We start from the raw sequence: 25,279 nt of genomic DNA, 5'->3' as shown, positions 1-25,279 counted from the left end.
TGTAATAACACTGATTACTAATGTACAGTCACTTCTTCTAAAATAATCATGCTGAGATGTGAATTGTTGAGGTACTTAATCTACGTACTTATTTCCATACCGTTTGTAAATACACAGTACTGTGTATTTATTGTTAAAGAGACTCTTTAATGTTTGTTATGGGAAAAGCAAGGTCTCTTGATTTTGAACAATGTAAGAACAATTATATTTGGTGTTCACCGCTGTTTTTTTGTCTTCAACTGTAAAACATTCTGACTGAGGGTGTCCGGTGGCCATCTAACCATTAACTTATTCACAGTGAAAATAAATAGATTCACACTGGGAATTTCTTTGTACTTGGAATCTAAAGAAGGTACCATAGTGTATTAAAAAAAAAAATCCGCCTTTAATGGAGAGGACAGGTGAGAAAGGGGAGATAGAGGGGGAAGACATGCAGGAAATCATCATCATCAGGTCAGTCGAACCCTGGACCTCTGTGTCGAGGCATGCACCTCTAAATATTTGTGCGCCTGCTCTACCCACAGATCCAACCCGGCCACAAAAAAAAAAAAAAAAGAAATAAAAGTCTCAAATTAGAGTTTGTTTATAAAAAAACATTTGAATGGGCAGGATTCCGCAACAGAGGTCCTGGCTAAGCCCCAAATGTCCTCAGGATGCTAATATCAGGCACCATCACGAGTCAAAACATGCTAGTGTCATTGCTATCCCTAACGCAAAAAAAGAGAATGTTACGACTTTGAAGTCGTCATATAATACCACATTACGATCCTGTCAGCTACAAAAAGTAAGCGAGGAGGTAAACTTTATTTATAAAACACATTTCAAATCAAAGGTGACAAGGTGCTGTACAGCAACATTGAACAAAAAATAGAAAGTAAAAATATATAACTTTATTTACAGACTCAAGGTCCAGATATAAAAATACACATAACATATTACAGACAAAAGGGCACACTCAAACATAAAAACATACAGACATACTGTCTATCACATAGTACATAGAGGGAACATACAAAACATACATACATACATACATACATACACACATACACACATACATACATGTACAGACACAAAGATAGTTATACACAATACTTAGAACATATGCAAATGTGTGTGCCAGTGTTTCCAGAGTTTGGAAGTAAATCTGGTATCACTAAGTGCAGGGTTAGTTAAGGCAGTTAAAATTGTATTCTTTGACTCTGTTAATCGTCACCTAAATTTGTACATAAAATTCCATAGCACAGCATGGAAGGTGGGAACATTACTCGTCACAAACAAATGACTAGCACTGGTCCATCTTGGATACTTCTAAATGCATCATTGTATGCCACCTTTACTTTTTTGCTTTACTATAGCTGCACCATAGGTGAGGTGTATAAAGTGGTGTACAGTATGCTCTAAAAAGAGACGTTTTATTTAAAAAATAGATGACACTGAAAAAACCAACAAACAAAACAATGATATGAAAAAAAAGGTCAGCACAGAAGTTAGTTCAAATTTTGTTATTAACATAAACCCCTTCAGATGTATCATCTCATTTTCAAGGAGTCCCAACATATAGCACAAAAAAAACAAAAAAAACATCAACACATACATTAGGTTGGTCAAAACATCACAACCACAGTATGAATAAATAAATAAACATTAGAGTGTGAGTGGATCACCAAATACAGCAGGGGCGGTTCTACATTGAATTACACCCAGGGCGAGACCCTCTTCGAGCGCCCCCCTCCCCCCCCCCAATTATATTATATATAAATTATATTTGTTAGCATTTGGAAAACACACTTAATTTAAAGGTCCCATATGGTGACACTTAAACTTATATTTGTACCGTTCATATGTGTCTATTAAACACTAATTTAATAGTGTTACCCCAAAAAAAGAGTTGGGTTGATTTTCCCAAAATTTTCTGCGAGCCCTTTTTCTCCCCTCCCACACACGCTTGGATTCCCTGCTGGATGGAATGTTCAGCCTACAACTAAAGAGCAGAACGCTCTGATTGGCTAAGCACAGGTAAATATAGAACACTCTGATTGGCTAAGCACAGATAAACATAGAATGCGGCATGGAATCAGAATCCTACTATGAACATGGCTGCAGGATCTGCAAGACCTTACCAGTTAGAGCCTGAATACTCAAGTTCAGAGGATTCAAGTGAAGAGGACCAATTCATTTCTTTTAGCATTTCTGGTCAGCAGGACGTTTCAGAGTGGTAAGTTGATTGTGTTTTTATTTTAGTATGTAACGCTTTAGACATAGTCAGCTAACGTTAGACAAGTGTGTCTTCAGTGATGCAGCTATTCGGGGCTAAGGCTAACGTCGTATGGTGGCTGTGTATTTTTGGCGTCTTTTGTGTTTTAAACATTTGAAAGTCACAGAAACCACTTAGAGTGAATGATGTGTTTTCATGTTATTATCATACTGTCGTGATGGGTCTGTGTTTATATTCCGGTGCACGGCACATAGCGTTACCTGACACACGCCCACCTGTTATCCCGGCTCTCTGTGCAGACCGGTTGCATACGAAACCTTTTTGTAGTTTCATAATATGTACCAGAATTTACGAATATGAAGGAAATTACTACAGATATTAATGTTCTTACCTCGGTCTTTGCAATGTCGTTCATATGTAATGTTCAAACATAATGTTCATATACATTCTCCAGTCAGTACTAAATATTTGAAAACACCCAGGTCAAGTATTAAAGTGATTTTTTTGTTGACAAATGCATTCAAATTGTTTTCATTGAATTAAACCAATTGACGTACTTTTCTTGTTTCATGCTTCAGTTGATGTTTAATCTTACTACAGGTGCACATGTGGACATTGTGAACGGATGCCGCCCGAAGTTGAATTCCTGTTTTACAACACCAAGACGTGTGAGGGCCACAGCAGAGAAACAATTGGCAACAGAAGCTTACAAATGTTCAATTCAATTTTATTTAAAGAGACCCAACAATTCCCCCAAGAGCAAGCATTTGGTGTGACAGTGGCGAGGAAAAACTTCCTTTTAACAGGCAGAAACCTGGGACAGAACCTACTGTTCAGTAGTGATATGAACTGTAGTAGAAATAGTCCGATAATAACAGTTGCAACAACCTGAGCTCTGACTGGCCCAGTGCTAAGATCCTCTGGAATGGTGATCTTCTGCAGCTCTTCAGTAAAAGGTGCTGGGTCAGGGACAACACATAGCCTGTGGAATGAAAGAATTATGTTTTAATTTATTTATTTATTAACATGTAATGTTTAATAGCAATTTACTAAATGTATGTGTCACCCGGTGTGTTGTACAAGACAGACAAATATTAGCCCCCGTTTTAATAATTGAACTGATTAGAACCCAAGGACTCAAAACATAAATAAACTATTTTATTACTTCTCTGTATCTCTGTCTGGTCACTAGGGCTTTGACTTTTGCCCAAAAATCATATTCGAAGTTCGTTTGTATATTAATATTAATATTCGAATATATTCAAATATTTATAAATAATATTTTGACCATTAAATGCCTTCAGTTTAAAAAAAGAAATTAAATCAGACCCTGGATTAAACACAAACAGTGTGCTTTCGACAGGAAGTTCGGAGCTTTCACCGTAGCCTACGTAAGTGGTCTGATGTTTATACTCGTGTGCTGGTGTGTGCATCGAGCCAGTGTGTGTGTGTGTGTGTGTGTGTGTGTGTGTGTGTGTGTGTGGGCGGTGTTGCCAACTTAGCGACTTTTTTTTCACAAAAGCGACTAGCGACAAATGTGGCAACTTTCTGTAGAAAAGACAGCGACTTTCTGTAAAATAAAAAAGAGTCGCCAGTATTGTCCATAGGGTTGGGTATCGTTTGGTTTTTTTTCGATTCCGGTGCTAAATCGATACTTTTAAAACGGTGCCGGTGCCTAAATGGTGCCTGAACCGGTACTTTTCAATAAAGTAAAAAAAAAGAAGAGTAGTAAACAACAGTCAGTGACTTGTTTATTGCTAAGGCCATGGTCAAAATTAAAGATTTAATAATAATGTAATAACTATAACAATAAAGTTTTTTCACCAGTATATTGCTGTTGAACCCCAGATGGGAAAAGGGTATTTTACAATTACTGTGAATGCACCACGAGGCTACCTGTTTTAAGTGAATGCACCGTCTGTGTTGTTTAATTCCAACAATGCCAGCTGCAAGTGAACGCACCGTCTGTGTTGTTTAATTCCGACGACGGCAGCTGCAAGTGAAAGCACCATCTGTGTTGTTTAATTCCGACAACGGCAGCTGCGAGTGAACGCACCGTCTGTGTTGTTTAATTCCGACAACGGCAGCTGCGAGTGAACGCACCGTCTGTGTTGTTTAATTCCGACAACGGCAGCTGCGAGTGAACGCACCGTCTGTGTTGTTTAATTCCGACAACGGCAGCTGCGAGTGAACGCACCGTCTGTGTTGTTTAATTCCGACGACGGCAGCTGCGAGTGAACGCACCGTCTGTGTTGTTTAATTCCGACCATATAAACATAGTACTAGTAGTACTACTAGTACTACTAGTACTACTACTGTATATCTATGAATTCCGACAACGGCTGCTGTTGCGCTGCAGTGCAGACTGTTACATCCCGCTGTTGAAGTCCTCCACAGTGAAATACAGTCACACTTTACACTGTTTAACGTTAGCTGTCAGCATTTTACCGGTGTTTGATCCAGCTGCTAGCTAAAGGTAGGCTAACTTTACATGCTGTCAGGTGTAGTGTGAAGTCAAGCACCGAAATGAGGCACCGAAACTTTCGTTCTTATTCGGTCTCGTTAGTACCGTTTACGTCGGCACCGGTTCCCTATTGGCACCGAGTTTCGGTACCCAACCCTAACTGTCCAGTAAGCACGCAATGTATTTCTCTCCTGTGGCCGCCGAAACAGTCCCCTCTCTCTTCTGCTGTGTGACTGAGGAGCAGCCCCGCCCCCCCTCTGTGCTCTCTCCTCATGTGCAGCAGCACTGAGCAGCAGGTAGGAAGGGGAGAAGGGACAGGGTGCGGAGCCGGTGTAGGTAGGAGAGACAGCGGCACGCGACGGGAGAAAGACGCCGCTGAGCTCAGGGTGCGAACTACGGGGGAGCTAGGGGGCTTCGGCTCCCGCTTTATAAGACGATGCCCCTGAAAACGTGATTTGTGAAATTTTGGGGGTCTCTAAAATATTGACAATGTGTCATTTTGACGTGCAATTTCAGTTTTGTGTAATATGATCATCGTGGATTATAATGTGTAAAACTTCAAAAATATAATCCATGCGTGATGGTGATTTAAACCCAATTCACTTCAATAAAGAAAACTATACATGCTATTCTTGTTATGAGCATCAAGGCGTGGCGGCGCTGCGGTGCAAATCCAACTCATGTTTAGTAGGCTACACTTAACTCAAAGATTCGTAGAAAAAATAAAGATTCGTAGAAAAAAATATAAACATTGGAGGCCATTAAACAGTGCGCAAAGTCCTTGAAATCCATTCGGCAGTAAGCATCATATAGCCATGGCAAAAAGAAAACAAGGCAGTTTAATTAATTTTGGTTTTACTAAGAAACTGTGTAGCGATGACGTTAATAGCACGACTAATTCACCTGCTGCAAGCCCTGTTAGCACACCTCCCACCGGGGTGACAACGCAAGAAGAAGCTGAAGAAATAATGTCCTCTCTGGCTGAAGATGATCCTAACCCTCTGGCCCCTCTCTCCCCGTTAAATTGGAACGCCGGCCGGTGGAGAGCCTGGAACAGCCGATATACATGGCTGTTTGTTAAGGATGGAAGCTTGGGGTGCGGTCACTGGGGTCTAATTCAACGGAGGAATTCTGGTTGGTAGCCTGAGTAACTTTCACCCGTTGTTCATGTGAAATCTCAAAAACAGCCTGATGCTTTGTTTATATATTTGTGGCTGGCTGTTTGCCCTATCTATTCCTGTCGATAAAATATGATAGGGTAAATCCTGTAGTGCATACACTTGTAGCTGTTATGTATCTTTGTAAGTCATTGTAAGTTGCAAGTGCCGACCCCGCGTGGAAAAAAAGTGGGCTCCCCCAAAGGCCACGGTATAGTCTGAACACTGGCTGAGCTGGTCTGGCCCTGGGCCAGCCTGCCTTCTTTGAGAATTAGGGGGGAATGCACCACTACCGAGCCACGGCCGAGAGACGTGCGTCGCCGCGACGTGTAGTTACATTTTGAAATGTGTGAAAAAGCCTCGGAATCTGAACTGGAAACAACGTTTACAAGCAAACGCAAATGTTACGCAAAATTTACAAAAAATAATGCCCATAACAGGTTTGAATATTAAGGGCTGGCTAATATTCGTTTGAATATCATTATTTTTTTTAATATTCGAATGATATTCGAATAACGAAGTTCGGAGTCAAAGCCCTACTGGTCACAGGGTCATTTGAGTACATGTGTTTGAAAGGGTGAGGTTGTTCCTGCTAAGCTCAGTATGTCAGCAGAGGGCGCTCTAGGCTTTACAATACACTGGGCATCAGTAGCTAATGCTGACAGTAGAAGTAATCGCCAGTACGTGATGAAGGAGTTTAAGTGTGTACGCTACAGAGAGTGATCCTGACCTGAACTGTATCTGTATTTTTACAGAAATAAATGTTTAATGTAAAATCATTTTAAGTGTAACATATGAATTAATTATTTTGCAGAGAGAAACTTTCATCAACAAGAAAGGAAGAGATAATAATATAAATATGACTAATAAAAACAATAGCAATACGACGCAAGATTTGGCATTAACGAGGTAACTTCAGGTTCAACCCAGGGTTTTGTGTATCACGACTGTGGATCACTTGTTATGAAAGATATAGATTTTCAGCGGAGGTAATTACGTACAGGGCTATTTGTCGGCTTCTTGAGCCGTGTGTTGCGGTTTGAATTATGTTGTTATATAATTTATTTGCTCTCACGATCTCTTACCACTGTTGGGGTTGCAACTAAAATAATAGTTTAAAGCAGTTTATTGAAAGCACAGTGTAATTCTGGTCAGATCTTGGTCCTGACTGAAGGAGAAGTTATATTAATAAGCGTTGTGATTTGCGTGTTTACAGCGTCTGCTTTTTTTTTTGCCAGCTGTCCTCCTGTTTTAGGAAGCAGCGACTGTATTGTGTTTTGCCTGTAAAACCGTGTCTGTGTTCTTCATATGTAGAATTATAGTTTGCTCTTCTGATGTAAAATATGCGGCTCTGGTAGATGTGGGATTGTACCTGCTCTACATGAAGTGCCCTGAGAAAACTTCTGTTATGATTTGACACTATCAATAAAATAAAATTGAATTAATGTTGCATGTTGTTGTGATAATTTACTTACAGAATGTCGGTTCAATTTTCCTTCATTTGAGGCTGAATCCCCCTTTCTTCGCTTTAGGGAAGGCCAGTTTAAAGTGATGGTTCGGAGTAGTTTCACCCTAGGGTCCTTTGCACCATGACCTCGAGCCAAACACCCCCCCAGAAGCTTTTTTCACCTGGGTCGAACATTGGGAGCGGTAGCGTAGCGTAGCGTTATCAGCTGAATAGCTTAGCGCAGGGGCTAATGGATCCGAAGTGTCTCTTAACATTACCCCACTAATAATGCCCGAAATGATACCAAACGTCTACAGTAGTACATATAGGTTATGCACAAAAATATTTATTAATTTAATGATTAAATAAGGTAATGTCTCCAAACTTACCTCAATTGTTACTTGTCTCCTGCTAGTTATACTACAGCACTTACTTTAAAAAATAAGTTAAATTAAAAAATATTTTTGTTGCATCTCTTTTCGGTGTTGTAATTTGTAGATGTCCCTAAGCACTCGTCTTACAGCAGCAACAACAACAGCAGAGAGCAGAAGCCAGCAGGCAAGTGTTATTTACATAACCTTCTGGTGTACTTACAAACTTTACAATCCATCGTTTTATGAGTGCATAACCTATATATGCTAGTGTAGACCTTTGGTATCATTTCGGGCAATATTAGTGGGGTAATGTTAAGAGAAAAACGTCGATCCATTAGCCTGGCGCCTAAGCTATTCAGCGGCTAACGCTCTACACGCTTCTCCCCCAATGTTCGACGCAAAAAAAGCTTCTGGGGGTGTTCTTCGAGGTCATGGTGCAAAGGACCCTAGGGTGAAATTACTCCGAACCATCACTTTAAGGTCAGGATCTCCCAGAGCACTTGTTGACTGTGGCCGGTTGGCATTCTCATTCAAGTGGAATACTGAGAGAGATAGTCTGCAACAACAACAATGCAAATTATGTAATGGGTGTGTATTTTATTACTCCAATACATTGTACAAAGAAAGAGAAGTCTACACACTGTGCTAAGCTACCTGAGGAAATGGCACAGATCAAAACTTATTTTTGTAGTTTTTTAAATAATCTGGTCAGATAATATGTAGACTGTGGCTCATTTTAAATAGCAGTAATAACAAACATAAAATACTATCATGACCCATAAATACATATAATGTAGTGCATAGGACAATATATATGTATACAGTCTCTAAGATCAATGTTATATGTCTGCCCACATTATGTACTATATCTCACTGATATGGTTCCCATATTTTTTTCCTCTTTTTTTTTCCTCTTTCAACTGCAATGGGAATATACTGTAAGGTCCATAGATATATAATTTGGGAATAACTATTACCAGTAATCATTCAAATGATTACTTTTGACTTATCAGCTTATAAATACAAATACAAATAAAATACAACAACAGGTAAACTAACATTTACAAAAATTCAATTTCACAAACCTCTGCTTCTGAAGCAAGTCTTAGTAGTGTCCTTGGATAGTTGGGTTCCAACAGATCTTTTAGGAAGGGGGTCAGTCAGGCAGAGGTACTGGCCTGGGAAACAGGTGTAATGGCTCCCTAAGAATAAATTCAGATATGTTAGGAAATGGGAAGGAGACAGTGTGATAGTATTGCAAGTCATAAGACATTTCATTTTTCATTGTAGGCATACAACAAAAAGTGTGGTAACTCAGAGACCAGCAGCAATAGAACACAAGAAAAAAAAGTATATATAATGAGGTAGAGTCCTCTATCTACTATAACATAACAATGACAAATAAAGGTACTTGGATGAGGCAAATAACATTAAACAGTGGCAGTGCAAACAGTGCAGTATAAGAAGGTATTTAACAAGTTAGATGCAATACAGATATATGTGAATATAATAAATAATAGGTAACTACCTAGGTTAATCACATGTAGAGCTTATAACATATTGCAATATATACTGTGTAACCTCATCTGTCTGTCAAGGAAGACAAAAGGAAGAGAAAGAGAGAAAGGAAAATCAAAAGGGTTGGCAAGCAGGGGACGCATTGCACAGAATCGGTTATGTATATCAATAAGGTAATCATTTATTTGTTATAGCGTTTATTAACATATTTTTTTTTTCCCTTCCCCGCCCAAGAAAATACTACTGTATATCCGGCAGACGCTGCAAAATGGCGAGCCGCGGAGCGTCCTGTCTCACAGCAGGGTGGAGCAAAAAAGCTGCTGGCGCCTCCAGGGGACTTGGGGGCTTTTGCCCCTAAAAAAAACGGACTTGAACCCGGCAAGAGCACCAACACCGATACGCTGAGGATACGCGCTCCGCCATCTTGCTAAAAGACGATGTGATACACTGACATAATCAGTCCCAGACTATCTCTAGTTTCCTCTTGGCCCGAGATTAACAATATTACAAACAAACTATAATAGTAAAAAACTTTAAAAAAACTTAGCTACAGTACTAACTTTAGTTATTACTAAATTAAATAAAATCCATCCACCTGTCAGCGACCTCTTTTTCTTTTGGAAGGCAGTGCAGTGATGTATTTCATACTACCACCCTGGAATGATGCATTTCTTATGGTCGGTTTTCTGGGAAGACATGACTCCCGCATCTTCTCAGATTCTTCTCAGCAGCGAGAAACGTTGCGAAAGGGGGCGGGTCTAAGGCGTTTTGGAACACAACACCCATTGGTTTACCCGGTTTCTACGGTAGCAAATACATCAAATTCTAACTGGCCCGTTTAGCTGGGAGGCGGTCTAGTTTTGTGGGGGGTGGAGAAATGGCGGCAGTGAGCGATTTCACATTTTCACAGCTTTTACTTTACACCCCCTGAGCCTATATGACACACAGAATCCCATTAAAACCCATTTTCACCATATGGGACCTTTAACTATTATTACAACTATTATTATTTAACTGTTGCAATTACAATAGAAAACACACTTTTTAAGGTGCATAATCTCTACCTCCAACATTGCCAAAAGACAATGAACACAATTCTGCACAAAATATGACAGTTATTTAGGTTATCAGAACTTAAAATAAATATACACTATATACATAAATGTGCCAAATATATACAATCATAAAAAAATTAACAAGAGCAGAGAGCAACAATGATATAAAATATTAAGAATAAAATACAAATAAAATATAGAAAGATTCTAAATAGCACAAATCCTTCATCACACAAATGTGAAGACACACTAAAGAGAATCTAATTATTATACTATAGCACCAGGAACAGAAAACCCAAACTAAAACTAAAACCTGACCTTTCTGGCCTTCCTTGATGCAAAATCATCAATAATGTCATCGTATGAAATCTGCTCCCCTATTGAGTGATTGATATTGATGACGCCAAGGCCAGTGATCCGTTCCTGGGACATAGTTGACCTCAGGTATGAATTGATCAACTTTAGTTTGGAAAAGCTCCTCTCTGCTTGAGCCACAGTGATTGACAGGGACAGACTGGGACCAAAAATCAGCCCTGGCATTTTGGCCCAGACCGGCCCAATACATAAGATCACAAATACCACCCGTCCTTGCTCTCCCCTGAATATGTATAGCAACTCCTACTCCTTAAAACTACTAACGCCATGTAATGAGTAAGCAAGGATCAGTGAGAGTTGAGATATTAAATACTTCAAAAAAGTGCCATTTATTAATACAATAAAACTGTATACTCCTCATGAATCATAAAACAAGCTATATATATATATACTGTATATATATATATATATGTATATATATACACTATATATATATAAAAATAAAAAAATAAAATATATATATATATATATATATATATATATATAAAAAATAAAATATATATATATAAAATAAAAAAAATAATATATATATATATATATATATTATTTTTGTATCATTTCAAGAGGCCCTGTGCTTTAATTTGAAGAGGTCTATCATGAGTTTTTGTCTGCCAATGCAGATAGAAAAGCTACAATTCTCGTTAAGAACGTTTGCATGATGTGCGACGTTTATCTAGGCTACTAATGCAATCATACAGTAAAGCATGCCTACTTTTTATTGTTGTAGTGTTATCATCAACAGTTTGTCCACCACTCATTTTTGGCTCAGTTTTATCAAGGGGCAAAGTGTTTTAAGGGGAGTTGTGCTTACCGCAGGTTCTACTCTCACTCCCTGATCTGTCTCTCTCCTCCGGAGTCTCCTCCTCACTGCCACCACAAGTTGAGTTCTCGTGCCGCCCTCCATGTGACATGAAAAAATGCCGCCCCGGGCGGCTGCCCGGTTCGCCCGTGCCTAAAACCGCCACTGGAATACAGTAAGGTATAAACATAAAAACAGTGACAGCTTCCTTAATAACAAAGTGCTTATGAAACAGATTTGAACAGCTTCTTAAAAACATCGACTGACTCTGCATTTTCATAATTAGGGGAAGATAGATCCAGAGGGTGGGAGCAGCCACTGCGAAGGTTAAGCCTAGATTTCACTGACCTTGTGTTGATTAATGCCTTTTTAATTGGGCTGGATTACAATGGCTGATGATGGTTGTAGGTAATCTGGACCAGGTTGCTACCATTTTTTGTGGATTTATGAACCAGAGCACATTTCTTAGGCCTGAAGTTTGTGATGACGCAACAACTTCTCCCTCCCAACTTGTGAAATTCTGACGTTTGGTCAGGACCCCTTGATGTCACTTTTTAACTTTCAGGGTACCTCTTTGGCGTCATTTAAACACACTTGCTCAGGACCCCTTGGGGTCATTTTTATCGTGCAGGGTAAAACCGCTTGGGGTTAGGGAAAGTCTGTAGGTGGGGCTAAAATCTTTACATTTATTACGTTACCTCACTTCTGTTTTATGCAACTGAGGCAGAATGTGACGTAGTTCATTTTGTTTGGTAAAGATAAAAATATGTCGCTGTTAACTTTTATTTTCAAACAAGACACATACCCCGGTCTCCTGGGTGAAGGTCTCGCCAGGACTACAACCGACAATATTTTAAGTTGGAAAGATTACGCAATGGAGCAAATGGTCAAGAAAAAGAGGCCAAACAATGCTGTGACTTCAGGCCTCCAGAGGTTAATGAAGTACTTTATATATTAGTAACTACTGGTGGAAAGTTTAATGAGCTCCTTGGAGGGCAACGCAATTTCATAAAAAACTTTCCACAGACTCAAACAGTTCACTTTCTTAATTTTGGAAATGAACACACACCAGGTAACATTCAAGGTCAGGTATCTATAAATGTGTAAGACACTACAGTATAACTTGGATGTTGGTGTTATCATGAAAGTGAGAGCTCTTTTTAGGAATAAAAGGCATGCTTGTTATAAAATTGCTTTTTTTATTACATCTAAAAACATTTAGTTGAAGGCAACATTAATGGATTATGAGGCAAATGTAACTTATATAACTCTGGATGGGCACGTGGAAGTTAACAAATACAGATATGTTTATTTTTTTATTATGTTCATAGTATATACTCTAATAATCTGCAGTAATTCTACTATTGTGTACCTTATCTGGGTTCACCAAAACCTCCATGAGCCTATGTACATTTTCATTGCTGCTTTGTTAATTAACTCTGTTGTTTACAGCACTAATATCTACCCAAAGCTTTTGTTTGACTTTTTATCCGAAAAACAGATAATTTCTTATTCAGCCTGTCTCTTTCAATTTTATATATTTTATACTTTTGCCAGTTCTGAATTCTTATTGTTGTCAGCCATGGCCTATGACAGATATGTGTCCATATGTAAACCTCTGCAATATCACACTATCATGAGGAAAACCACAGTGAGTATTTTCCTGTTGTTTGCTTGGCTTCTGCCTGCTTGTCATATTGCACTCCCAACAATATTGAGTTCTAAAGCGAAACTGTGTGACTTAACACTAAAAGGAATATTTTGTAACAATTCAATTTACAAACTTCAATGTGTGACATCAAGAGTAATAACAATATATGGTGTTGTTAGTTTAGCAGATCTCTCAATTCTGCCTATGCTTTTCATAATCTTTACATACATCAAGATATTTATAGTAACTTATCGAAGTTGTAGAGAAGTCAGGAAAAAAGCAGCAGATACCTGTTTACCCCACTTGTTGGTTTTAATCAGTTTCTCCATTTTATGTGCATATGATATCAGTATAGCTCGAGTAGAATCCAATTTTTCCAAAACTGCACGCTTAATAATGACGTTACAAACAATTTTGTATCATTCTTTGTTTAATCCACTCATATATGGGCTAAAAATGAAAGAAATTTCTAAACACCTCAAAAGGTTGTTGTGTCCAGCCAAAATTATTTGATGTAATAACACTGATTACTAATTTATTTAGTATTGATTACTAATGTACAGGCATTTCTTCTGAAGGAATCATGCAGGGATGTGAATAGTTGAAAGGTATTCATTGTGTGCACTTATTTCCATAACAGCAAAACGTCTCTTTACTGTTAAAGAGATTCACTGTTTGTTATGGGAACAACAAAGCTTGAACAATGTAATGGCTAATTTCTGTATTTATACAAAATAAACATTTTTATTTTACATTATCAATTTATCACAACTGGCATGTAGACTTCTCTCTGTATTTTACGTTACTGTCAACTCTTTATTAGCAAATCTGAACCCTGAACCCAAGTGATGACATTGATATTTGTATCATTGGCTCTCGTTACATTGATCATGTTAAATATTAAAATTCAGCAATATTGTATTTTTCATTGAGTATTTTATGAAAATGCAATATAATATAATACTAATGTATTATAAATGCAGTTGGCAGGTTTGTTGTACTTTGAATTAAAATAAGGTGCCGGAATGCATGAAAAGCATCAAAATAGACATTGTTTAACAAATGAAAAGTGTCAGGAAAGGATCATCCAGAGCTCCCGACAGAGGTACAGTTTAGTAAGTTTTGAATGTCCTCAAATCTGAAAGGTCCCGTGACATGGTTCTCTTTGGATGCTTTTATATAAACCTTAGTGGTCCCCTAATTCTGTATCTTAGGTCTCTTTCCTGAAATTCAGCCTTGGTGCAGAATTACAGTCACTAGAGCCAGTCCCACAATGAGCTTTCCTTAGTATGTGCCATTTCTGTCTGTAGCTATTGAGGAGGAGAGAGGGGGGGCAAGGTGGAGGGTGGGGGTGTGGCCTTGACTAACTGCCACTTTGCTTGTTTGAAAGCCTTGATGTCTCTCTGTCATGGCTGAGCCAAATTCTGTGGGCGGGCAAAGCAGAGAAAGGGGAGGTAACCTTGCTCCTTATGAGGTCATAAGGAGCAAGATTCCATATCGGCCCATCTGAACTTTCATTTTCTCAAAGGCAGAGCAGGATACTCAGGGCTCGTTTTACACTTATCGCCATTTCTAGCCACTAGGGGACCATAGACAGGCTAGGGGAACTCATATTAACGTTAAAAACCTCATAAGGTGACAATTTCATGCCATGGGACCTTTAAAAATGCCCCTGCTTACAAACAATCTATAGAGGGGACCACTTGGGAGTGGAGGTCTGCAACGAGGCATCGTCGGTTAGGATGACTGGTGGTAGGTGTTGGCTGGGAGGGCCGACTGGGGGTGTGGCAGGATGTCGGACTGTTAAGTCTCTGTGGTGCTTGACAGCTGAGTGGGCCATGTCCCTGCTTCTAGGCATCAGGGCGACTTATGACATTGTCCATAGATTGGCCATAGAATAAATGGGAGAGAGGCAGGCAGCTGGCTTGCTACATCAGGACAGGCTGGTGGCCAACTAGCAGGCCAGGGCAAAAGTTGGAGGCTATGGGCCGACTGGTTGCACTAACGCTAACCTTAACCCTTCACCACAAATATTACAGGATCATAAGATATTGGGGGTGGTTGTCAGTATAGTTAGTGGTGTAATTGTGCATGAGTGATGGATGTGTGAGTGTTAAGTGCAAAAAGATAAACTAAAGCAATATAACCAAACCTTACAAATAAATATAGCTACAAGTGGCCATTCACAGGTTCAAACCCTTTCTTGGCCAACAGAAGGTTGTAGTTCTAGTAGTTTCTAGTCTTAACGACTACTTTACATGCTTTTGCATATTAAAGGCACCTTTCACACACATTCATTCACTGTGGCCTAGGCTGCCAGGTAATGTGTCACCTCTTTATCACATAAACATAGACACATGTGCACCAATGGCGCATCTGGAGCAATTCAGGGCCCCAGGACATTTTGAAATTGGATTTCATGGCCGTTGTTCAAACCGGCAACCTTCCGATTGGTATGCGACAGCTTTACCATCAAAGCCACAGCCACCACGAGAAAGCAGCCCCATCACCAAAGTCAAAGCAAAAAGCATCATTAAACAGATGCCCAAACGCAAAAGTCTGAGCTGCAAGCAGCATAGAGAGGGGTTCTACCTTCACAAAGCTGAGCAAAACCACTTCAGATGGTTTAATGCCTTCTTCTGCTTTGCTGCTTACAGTGCGGACACTTTGCTGCTTGCTCCTTCCTCTGCTTGCATATTTCTGCTGATAATCTGCTCTTGGATACTTAGAAATCACTGGACTATACATTTTTTGTAGACATAGTAGGCTATTGCCATATTTCAACATTTTTCTGCGTGAGCGTGGCCCACCAATAGCTCAAGCTTGTCCTACAGTGACTGTAAACGTGGTACTTAGCTAAAGCTAATTAGCAGCAAGATGCCTCCCTTCTCCTTGGATGACTACTACAAACTCCTTTAGAAGATTGCAGTTGTGGAAACCAAAATTCACCAGTTAGAATTGAACGTGGAAGTGAAGGGACCATGTGGGAATGACACCACTATAACATGGACCCAAAACAACAATTTGTAGATAATTTCAATTGTAAAATTACAAATGTTATTGATGCCATTGCTCCCTATAAGGTCAAATCTGTCTCAACAGAATCATTCATTACGAGTCTTTGTACTCAGGTGAAGATGGCGCCGCTGTGTGTCTCACTGCTTACCTGTGCTGGAATTGTTATTGATTTGCCTGTTTTTACTAATGCTAACTGCTGGTGTATGACTGCCTGACTCTTTTAAAGTGATGGTTCGGAGTAATTTCACCCTAGGGTCCTTTGCACCATGACCTCGAGCCAAACACTCCCCCAGAAGCTTTTTCCACCTGGGTCGAACATTGGGAGAGTTAGCGTAGAGTAGCGTTATCAGCTGAATAGCTTAGCGCAGGGGCTAATGGATCCGAAGTGTCTTTTAACATTACCCCACTAATAATGCCCGAAATGATACCAAACGTCCACAGTAGTACAAATAGGTTATGCACTCATGTTGCTGCTGTAAGACGAGTGCTTAGGGCCGTCTACAAATTACAACACCGAAAAGAGATATTATTTTTTTATCATTTCAAGAGGCCCTGTGCTTTAATTTGAAGAGGTCTATCATGAGTTTTTGTCTGCCAATGCAGATAGAAAAGCTACAATGTATACATATATATATATGTATATATATATACACATATATATATACACATACACAGTACAGGCAAAAAGTTTGGACACACCTTCTTATTCAATGTGTTTCTTTATTTTCATGACTATTTACATTGTAGATTCTCACTGAAGGCATCAAAACTATGAATGAACACATATGGAATTATGTACTTAAACAAGTGTGAAATAACTGAAAACACGTCTTATATTTTAAATTTTTCAAAGTAGCCACCCTTTGCTTTTTTTGGTAACTCTGCAAACCCTTGGTGTTCTCTCAATGAGCTTCATGAGGTAGTCACCTGAAATGGTTTTACCTTCACAGGTGTGCTTTGTCAGGGTTAATTAGTGGAATTATTTCCCTTATTAATAAAAAAAGCAAAGGGTGGCTACTTTGATGAATCTAAAATATAAGACATGTTTTCAGTTATTTCACACTTTTTTGTTAAGTACATAATTCCATATCTGTTCATTCATAGTTTTGATGCCTTCAGTTAGAATCTACAATGTAAATAGTCATGAAAATAAAAAGGAAACGCATTGAATGAGGGGTGTCCAAACTTTTGGCCTGTACGATATATATATATATATATATATATATATATATATATATATATATATATATATATATATATATATATATATATAACCATTTTCCCAATATCACAATTTTACACCCTGTAGCTAGGGTTATCAAAGCATAACATAAAACCAGTTGGAATGTGGTAATAGAAAGGATATTTATTTTGGAATCAGGCAAATAATGACAAACAGTGCTCAACAAAGGATAAGTGGGCCGATGGGTGCAGCGGAAATCAAAAACAGAACAAAAGGAGATCTTCAAAAGGAAGACATTTCTAAATCTAAAAGGAAACAAAAGATTAAACAAAACACCTACTTAACTGAAGTACTTGGTAAAAACACAAAAATACAGGTCTCACAGCACCCCTGAACCTAATGGGACTAACACAAGCCCAAGTGACTAACTGCATGAAGGGTATCAGTTTTTAATGCTTACTCCTAGGCCCACGTCCTCACACTCAAAAAGTCTGATCTGGCAGCTCCGCTCAGCTGCAACAAATGGGCTCTTTAAGCAGGAGGCAGACACCTGTCTCCTCTTGATTGGCCAGCCAGTGGGGAGCACGCCGCACCAATCAGCAGCCTCGTCCTCCAGAAACTGGGCGGGTCCTTCCTGGTCCATCCAATCACCAGCGTTGGGGATGGCACAGCCCGCTTTACATACTCTACTTCAACAGACACAGGAGGGCGTTGACGACGGCCATAACACACAATTATTTCCACTCTAGGAGCTCATAGTTCATAGATCTGCTGGTAATGAGGAAGACGTTTCATGCACATTTCTAAATATTCAAACAAACTTTAACGTGTCTCTTTGTTTCACTGTTATCTCAAGTTGTGATCAGCAATGGAAGTTTACAGTCTATCTTGGGCTGGCTTTATATATAGACCACAATTAAATGTAGATAAGATTCCAAAGCGCTGTTGGCCTGACTTTAATCTGTTTAAATTAAGGCTTTCTTTTGGCCCCTTTCTTTTGACACTGTTTGGGAAACTTGAACCGGAATAATGTCTCAGTATCTTGCAATCCCAATTATCGGTTTATTTTACATTTTCCACACAGGACTTATAACTCACCCCGTAGACCTGACTATTTACCAGACCCTGCATTTTCAGTCAATTTGTACATCGGGGTCCTATATATAGAGTATACATATATTGTCCTGCCAAAACTACCAGATGATCGCAGTAAGTTTTACTGACACTTCCTAGTTTAATCTGTCCATAAATGAAAAGTTATAATATTTATGAGTACAACAGCAGCTTAATGGTCTGCCAGTTGAAGCAGGCAAATCTTGACGTCTCTGGTAGGGAAGAAATACACTGCCCATTACTTTATTTCTATTATTTATTTTCTATTAATGTGATTGTGCTTATTCCAGGCCCTGTACTCTTATTTCTTATTTTTGCTGATTGTTTGGTTTATCTTTACTTGCAGTGTGGATTGTCTACATTGGCCTCTGCAGTAAATGTAACTCTGTATATCCTTTTTACTTGGGAAAAAAATGGAAGAAACTTCAAGATATATCCAGATGGCTAGATTGCCCATGACTGACGAAGCTGGGGTTGAGATTAACAAAGACATATTATTGCATCACGGAAGCATTGACTTGTCATTACATTGTTCAAACTGAAGATACTCTTTATTGTTTCCATTAAAAAATAGTTTAAAGAATTTTTCCAGCATAGATGCAAATCCTTACATTAAATACCTTTCCAAGATCCAAACATTTACATCTTTGCATTCATATAACAGAAAGAATGACTGAGGATTAGCATCACAAACATTATTTCACTTTTAATACATTAGATTACTTTGGCTTGACAAAACAACCTCTTTAGGTGTTTAGAAATTTCTTTCATTTTTAGTCCATATATAATTGGATAGAAAAGAGGATAATACAAAAATGCTTGTAGAGTCATTATTAAATGTAACTCAGATCCCACATTGAGTTGAATGATGATGACATATGCACACAAAAAGGAAAAGATTAGTAAAACTATCAGGTGGGGTAAACAAGTCTGTGCAGCTTTTTTCCTAATAGTCTGGTGCCTATCAAACACTGCTAATTGGAATTTTAGCTGAAAGTCTAAGCAGGTGTCTCGTTTTAGACTAGTTAGTGAACATATATATGGTATTTATACAGAGAAAGCTCAGAAAGCCTTTTTTTGTATACAAACACCAAATAAGAATGAAACAATTATACACTGTACTGTTTGAGAGAAACAGGTAAAAGAGCAAAGATACCAATATGTCCAGGTAAGATGTCTGAGGTTATGTACACAGCTAAAAGTGAAAAACACTATATCTTTACAATAGTAAAACTGTGTTCTTACTGTTTTTCAGAAAATAATGGAGGTGAAAGCAATGGAAACACCACATTCATTAGTATTTAGAGATGATGCAGACTAAGGCGTGGATACCCGACCCGAGGACGACGGGTCCCGATGGTACCCGACGGGTCGGGCCGGGTTCGGACAGATATTTAGAAATTATGGTCGGGTCGGGCTCAGTCACATCAGCGCGATAAGGCATCTGTTGTAAAATGGTGCTAGGGCTCCTTTTTAAGAGAGCTCAGTGCGTGCGTGTGAGGTAAGTGGGCAGAAGAGAGATAACCTAGAGAAAGAGGAAGCAAACGTGTTGTAGATGTAACAGGAGCAGAGTTAGTGGTTATTCGTGTTATAACGTCGGCCCTGGAGGTAACGAGTCTCCCCTGGTTTTCTGATCACGGTCGGAAACGAAGCGATCAGGAAAGGTTAACCCATTGAACATTTTAACAGCTTATTAACGTGCGCTTGTTGCCCTGTGTGCGCTGATGCACTCATCTGTTGACATTTCCGAATGCCTTCCTACAGTTGCTTAATAAAGGCATTCCACAAATGTAGCCTACATGTGTCATTAGTATGAGGGAAAAAATTTAGATTTTACCTGTGTCGGGCTGGGGTCGGGCTCGGACACAAATTTCTTAATGCATGTCGGACTCGGGCCATGTTCGGACACGGCTCTGTAGGACACGGGCCGGCCTCGGACAGAAAAATTCGTCCCGATCCGGACTCTAATGCAGACATTCAATGTGATGAAGAAAACTTGCCACATGATGCTGGAGAGAGGCAGAATTAGTCACACTATTTGTTCTTACTGTTCCCCCTGTAATTCCATAAATTACTAGAGACAAAATACTATGTTGAAGAAAACTGCTGATTTTTATTTCTTCTTGTTTACCTTACGTAAAAAGTTGTATATTACACAATCTATATCTTTTCCTTAAATAAACTATTGAGTAGTGTCAAGTCACTCAAATTGTTCAAACTGTAAAGATGAAAAAGTTTGTAATTTCTGTATTGGTGTTTGACTCTAGTGTTTTTACTCAGTGTGTTCTGAGTGACAGTGTGTGTTATCTCACTGAGGCTTGTGCATAGAGTTTGGCTGCACTGAGCCTGTTTTGAGACGTGTGTTAAAGGGGTGATAGAATGATTATATAGGGTATTTCACACTGTTCCTTAAGGTCTCCTAATAGGGTATGTAACATTGGTTGGGCTGAAAATGGCCCATGTGATTTTCTGTGGGCCATTACAGTTTTTTTTGATTGCTAAACAACAGTGGGCACAACTGGAGTCACATGTGCAAAACTCTAACTACAGTCTGCACTACCAACAGTCACCTGAGCTAAACTGTTCACATCTCCTGCAAAACTCATTCAAAGCAACACAACTCTTCACACACGTCTCAAAACAGGCTCAGTGCAGCCAAACACTATGCACAGGCCTCACTGAGATAACTCACACTGTCACTCAGAACACACTGAGTAAAAACACTAGAGTCAAACACCAATACAGAAAATACAAACTTTTCATCTTTACAGTTTGAACAATTTCAGTGACTTCATACAAAGTAATATTTTCTTCAAAGAAAAGAGTGACATTCTTTCACATGATTTATTTAAAATTTTAGAACATAACAATTCTTTAAGGTAAATGAAAATTAGCAGTTTGCTTCAATAGTCTGTAGTAATTTACGGAATTACAGTAATGAGAAAAAAAAGGTAGAAACTAAAAGTACATACTGTAGCCTAATTCGAACAAATAATTGAGGGGCTAATCCTGCCTCTCTCTCACATCAGGCCACAGGTTTTCATCAACATCACATCTAATGTTCTCTCTTGCCATGTACCTGGGGAAGAACCTTCTGGAGTGCCTTATCCATCCCTGGCAGTCCTCTGGACTCGTGTCCTCACATCCAGCATGCATGGCTTCCAAAAGAGACATTTGGTCATGTGGGTAGTGACCAAACACTTTCCACCTCCAGGCAGAGAAAAACTCCTCTATTGGGTTGAGGAAGGGTGAATATGCAGGCAGGTACAAAACCATAAATCTGCGATGTGCTGCAAACCAATCTGTGACAGCTGCAGAGTGGTGAAAGGCAACATTATCGCAAACTATGACAAAAACTTGGGGGTTTCTTACTGGCTCCCCCTGTTCTGCTGGCACTAGCTGAGCATAGAGCTGTTCTAGGAAAGCTATACACCTTTCTGTGTTGTATGGTTAATGAGTGGCGTGTTGAGAAGCAAACCATCATTGGCCATTGCAGCACACATGGTGATATTTCCCCCCCTTTGGCCTGGAACCTCCACAGTGGCCCTTTGACCTATAACATTCCTTCCTCTGCGCCTTGTTTTGGCAAGGTTAAATCCAGCTTCATCGATAAATACAAATGAATGTGGTGTTTCCAGTGCTTCCACCTCCATTACTCTCTGAAAAACAGTAACTGCACAGTTTTACTGTAGTAATTTTTTACTGTAAATATTTTTTATAGTTGTATGTAACCTCAGACGTCTTACCTGGACATATTGGTATCTTTGCTCTTTTACCCGTTCACTGTTTCTCTCGAACGGTACAGTGTATAACTGTTTCATTGTAACTTGGTGTTTCTTTAGGACTTGAGCAATAGTTGTTGTGCTGACAGAATTAACATTTTCAAATATATCATTATCAGCCAGCACTCTATCTTGAATCTCCTGCAGTTTTATTGCATTGTTGACAACAACCATGTCAACAATAGCATTTTCCTGCGCATCTGAAAATATTTTTCCTCTTCCTCCTGTTGGGCGCAGCCTTTGGGTCCTGTTGTAAAAATATATTTTACAGTCAAACTTACTGTAATATATATCTGAGTAAATATTCTATAATTGCAATACAAAATAAATTCCTGTAATGTTTTCATTTACTGTAAGGATGTAACTCTCACCTGTTTGTATGATGGAAAATTTGCATTACAGATGCCACTGTGGATCTTTGCTGATTGGGTTGCACCCTCAACCCTGCCTCTCTCAATGAGAGACCATGGTTCACGACATGGTCTATAAGTGTAACCCTTATTTCATCTGAAATAACCGTTCTTTTTCTTCTTTGTCTTCCTCCACCCATCCCTGCCACCCTTCTCCCTCCACGAACCCGTCTTCCTTGTTCCATTTCCAAAATTAGTCTTTCTGAGCTCTACATATATATATATATATATATATATATATATGTATGTATGTATGTATGTATGTATGTATGTATGTATGTATGTATGTATGTATGTATGTATGTATGTATGTATGTGTGTGTGTGTGTGTGTGTGTGACAAGTCTAAAACAAGATACTTGCTTAGCCTTTCAGCTGAAATTGCAATCAGCAGTATTTGAAAGGCACAAGGCTGAAATCCATTCAGTTTTGAATGTGTGGTTCACAGTTTTGACAGCAGTGTGTTAGCATTTGAACAAAGTGCTGTAAATCTACAGTGTTGTGCAGGTTGTGGTTAAAGTCCTGGGATAAGTGTGTAGAGTTTTGAAAACTGTGTTCAAGCATTGAAAAACGAACTAGAGTTTGGTCCACATGTACTGCTGCTGTGCAGACTGTACTTAGAGTTTTGCACGTGACTCCAGTTGTGCCCACTGTCGTTTAGCAATCGAAAAAAATTGTAACTACCCTGTGAATGTGGCCCTATTTTGAACAAGAGCTTTTCTTCAAATATGGTATGCTCATGAAGATTTAGATGAGCTGCGCGCTGATTGGTTGAGCAACCCACATATGCATACATTGGAGTCTCATATTACACACACACACACACACACTGTCTGTTACATGCCCAGCCATGCCCGGGCGCAAGCCGGCTGCAGCAGCTGTAGCCAAGACAAAATGTTTCGACACTTTCATTATAACTAGTGTAGTTGTAACATTACCCTTGGGACATAAAAAACATCCACCAAAGAATCACAACTCACCTAATAGCTAGTAAGCGCGGGGAGCGGAGAGTGAACCCCTGCAATGTCCTCTGCCAGTGCCTCTGCGGTGCTGGGTTATATCAACAACTCCCGCTCCATTGTCCGATATACTCGTTCTAAACACTTTTCTCTGGGCCAGTAGGCTATGTGGAAGGAGAGAGGCCGACAGAGAAGGTAGCAAACCTGGCCGGCAGCCGCCGCCTGTACCGGCAGATTGTGGAGCTCGTGAAGTCTGATACTGTCCTACCAAATTTTCAATTAGCTAAAAAATGTTGTGAAACGGCCCATATTTGAGCTTTACATAGTTGATTTCTCGCATAAAAAAAGTCTCAGAAGTGAATTTAGTGGTAAAATAGCAGATGAACAATGTATACAATTTCAGAGATCTGCGTGACCTAGATTCAGGAGACTAGCTGACCTCAGGACAGTTGTAGTTGTGTAGCCTATGTAAATGTTGGGGTGTGACAGAGACTAGAGCCAAATGAGGAGGATTTGAGAAGTTGACGTAAACTTTTAGCTTTGTTGAGATTCACCCGTTTTCAGCAGCACTTTCAAATAATGAGATTTGCAGAGGAAAGAGGTGTCAATGGGATTTTGAGGTTCTATGTATGTCCTATTTACCCACCGAACTGTCGTTTTTCAACTATGACAGGGTAAAATCGGTTGTACATTCTATCACCACTTTAAGTTTACCAGGACACAAGGATCAATCTGAGATGAAGAGTTCAGTTAAGCAAAGTTTACTGAGTCCCGCATAAGAGGTACAACACAATTGTGGGTTCACAAAAACAGAGTCTCAGTTTCTCTAGCAACAGACATTAAGTCGAAGCTCAGTCCACCAAAGTCTCTGTCCAAATGAGCCTTGATCTGTTCTCTCCCTCAAGCTTTTATCCTATCCTCACAGTGGGGGTGTCTTCTATTATACTATTTTTATGACTTAAGCTTAACTTTCTGTGCATTTACATGTAATAGTACTTTTAACCACTTCCTCAATGACTAACACTGCAATTTTGTTTTAGCAACTTTTATTCTACAGTTAAGTAACGTATATAACAGATGGTGGTTTCTGTATTATGGTGATTTAATCTACTATTGTTAATTTACCATTTCTGGTCATGGCTAACCTTAACTATTTGCACCATCATTTACTGAGCGAAGACATACATAAGCTTGTATCAATTGTACCAATAATGCATAATTTATGGTATTATTAGTTGGTCTGGACTTGGACCTTGATGTCTTTCATTGCATCATGGTCAACGTGACCTCATTCCTTGAATCACCTTTTTTAAATAAAGCATAGCTATAAAGTTGTTTTTTTCAAAGATTTCCTATGTCTAATTTGTGCTATCACACGTTTACATTCATATTTTGTTAATTGTTTCTTCTTTGGGGGGTATATTCCTGGCTCGATCGTATCTGGTAAGTGGTGCATAGTCATCCTTTCTCATCATTGCAGCAGTTTAACGTCACTTCCTCATTACAGCATGTAACATGACCTCATTCATTGCATCTTGGACATGTATTTAATTTATGCTTCATATATATAATAGAACTATTTGTTCATCTGTTTTGCCATACATTTCCATGTCTAATTTTCTATTTACTATTCAGTTAGATCTGCTATTGTCCTGTATGATAAGGATTAACATGTGTGTATGCTTCCATGCATAACTACTTATTTCTCTTTTGTCACCACTTCCTTTTTGGGAGATATATTCCTATATATGCATGGC

General features: G+C 39.1%; 1 protein-coding gene across 1 annotated transcript; it reads left to right on the top strand.

The window, feature by feature from the left end:
• The first annotated feature begins 12,644 nt into the window (after window positions 1-12,644).
• On the top strand, window positions 12,645-13,571 carry LOC120570370 (olfactory receptor 4E1-like). Its single transcript, XM_039818681.1, has one exon. It carries the CDS (start codon window positions 12,645-12,647, stop codon window positions 13,569-13,571), a length of 927 nt encoding a protein of 308 aa, XP_039674615.1.
• Window positions 13,572-25,279: the final 11,708 nt, after the last annotated feature.

This window comes from Perca fluviatilis, chromosome 12 (assembly GCF_010015445.1).
Source record: "Perca fluviatilis chromosome 12, GENO_Pfluv_1.0, whole genome shotgun sequence".
Taxonomy (NCBI): Eukaryota; Metazoa; Chordata; class Actinopteri; order Perciformes; family Percidae; genus Perca; species Perca fluviatilis.
This window is presented reverse-complemented; position numbering and strand designations above follow the sequence as displayed.

Coding starts and splice junctions, on each gene's coding strand:
- LOC120570370 (XM_039818681.1), top strand. CDS start 12,645: ATGGATTATGAGGCAAATGTAACTTATATAACTCTGGATGGGCACGTG.